Here is a 1,273-nt window from a genome sequence, read left to right as displayed (position 1 = left end):
CACCAGCAACCAAGGTAGCCAGGTCTCCGCCTCAAAAAAAAAAAAAAAAAAAAAGAATACAATCAGATGAGGGAAATGTGATGAATTAAACTAGGTTATCTGAAAAGTGGGTAAACTATCAAAAGAATAGCTGCCATGTTTTCAGCACCTCTTTATCAATGTATGTGACTTTATACAAATATAAAAATTTGATTACAATTTATAATATGTCTTCATTATTAAAGAAATAATAGGCGAGGCATGGTGGCTAACGCCTATAATCCCAGCACTTTGGGAGGCTGAGGTGAGCCAACTGCTTGAGCTCAGGAGTTCGATACCAGCCCGGACAACATGGCCAAACCCCCATCTCTACAAAAAGTTTAAAACCTGCCAGTGTGGTGGTGCACACCTGTAGTCTCAGCTACTTGGGAGGCAAAGGGGGAGGATCACCTGAGCCTGGGAGGCCAAGGCTGCAGTGAGCTGTGATCACATCACTGCACTCCAGCCTGGGTAATGGAGTGAGACCCTGTCTTAAAGAAACAAAAAAAAAAGAAAGAAAGAAATACTAGGTTAGGTTAAGCTTACCATGAGTAAAGCTTAAGACAAATTCATTACTAATGTTACTGGCAGCATCAAAGAATAACTGCAAATTAAACTAACAAAATGTAATCTTGATGAATCAAGTTTTTAAATCTGTTCCTCAGCCAGGTTGGTAGCTCACACTGTAATCTCAACACTTTGGGAGACTGAGGCAGGAGGATCACTTAAGCTCAGGAGTTGGAGAGCAGCAAAATCCCGTCTCTATGAAAAATACAAACATTAGCTGTGCACAGTGGTGCGTGCCTGTAGTCCCAGCTACTCTAGAGGTCGAGGTAGGAAGATCACTTGAGCCTAGGAGTTTGAGGCTACAATGAGCTGTGATCACACTACTGCACTCCAGCCTGGTGACAGAGCAAGACCCTGTCTCAAACAAATAAAAAAAATCTGTCCCCCAGTATGACAATTCTTTACATTTTAAGTAAAATAAAATTCTGCATGTTGAAATGGATATATTTTCCTTTCTTTAAAGAAAAACTTTAAAATAATACTCACTTCAGTGTTCACTAATTCACTTGGTGTTGGCCAATTCTCCATATCGCTGAAATCACTAGCCTAAGAAGTAATAAATAAGAGTTAGGTCTGCAAATTAGTTTTAGAAATTTTTTTTTTTTTGAGACGGAGTCTCGCTCTGTCGCCCAGGCTGGAGTGCAGTGGCCGGATCTCAGCTCACTGTAAGCTCCGCCTCCCGGGGTTA

General features: G+C 41.1%; 1 protein-coding gene across 1 annotated transcript in view; it reads right to left on the bottom strand.

The window, feature by feature from the left end:
• LARP1B (La ribonucleoprotein domain family, member 1B) overlaps positions 1-1,133 on the bottom strand; it is a 136,792-nt gene extending 135,659 nt beyond the window's left edge. Inside the window, exon 1 of the mRNA XM_011935603.1 lies at positions 1,072-1,133. Within this exon, the coding sequence (XP_011790993.1) occupies positions 1,072-1,113 (42 nt within the window). The 5' untranslated portion in view covers positions 1,114-1,133. The remainder of the gene's footprint in view (positions 1-1,071) is intronic.
• Between the last annotated feature and the right edge of the window lie 140 nt (positions 1,134-1,273).

Source organism: Colobus angolensis, unplaced genomic scaffold, assembly GCF_000951035.1.
Source record: "Colobus angolensis palliatus isolate OR3802 unplaced genomic scaffold, Cang.pa_1.0 Scaffold145, whole genome shotgun sequence".
Taxonomy (NCBI): domain Eukaryota; kingdom Metazoa; phylum Chordata; class Mammalia; order Primates; family Cercopithecidae; genus Colobus; species Colobus angolensis.
This window is presented reverse-complemented; position numbering and strand designations above follow the sequence as displayed.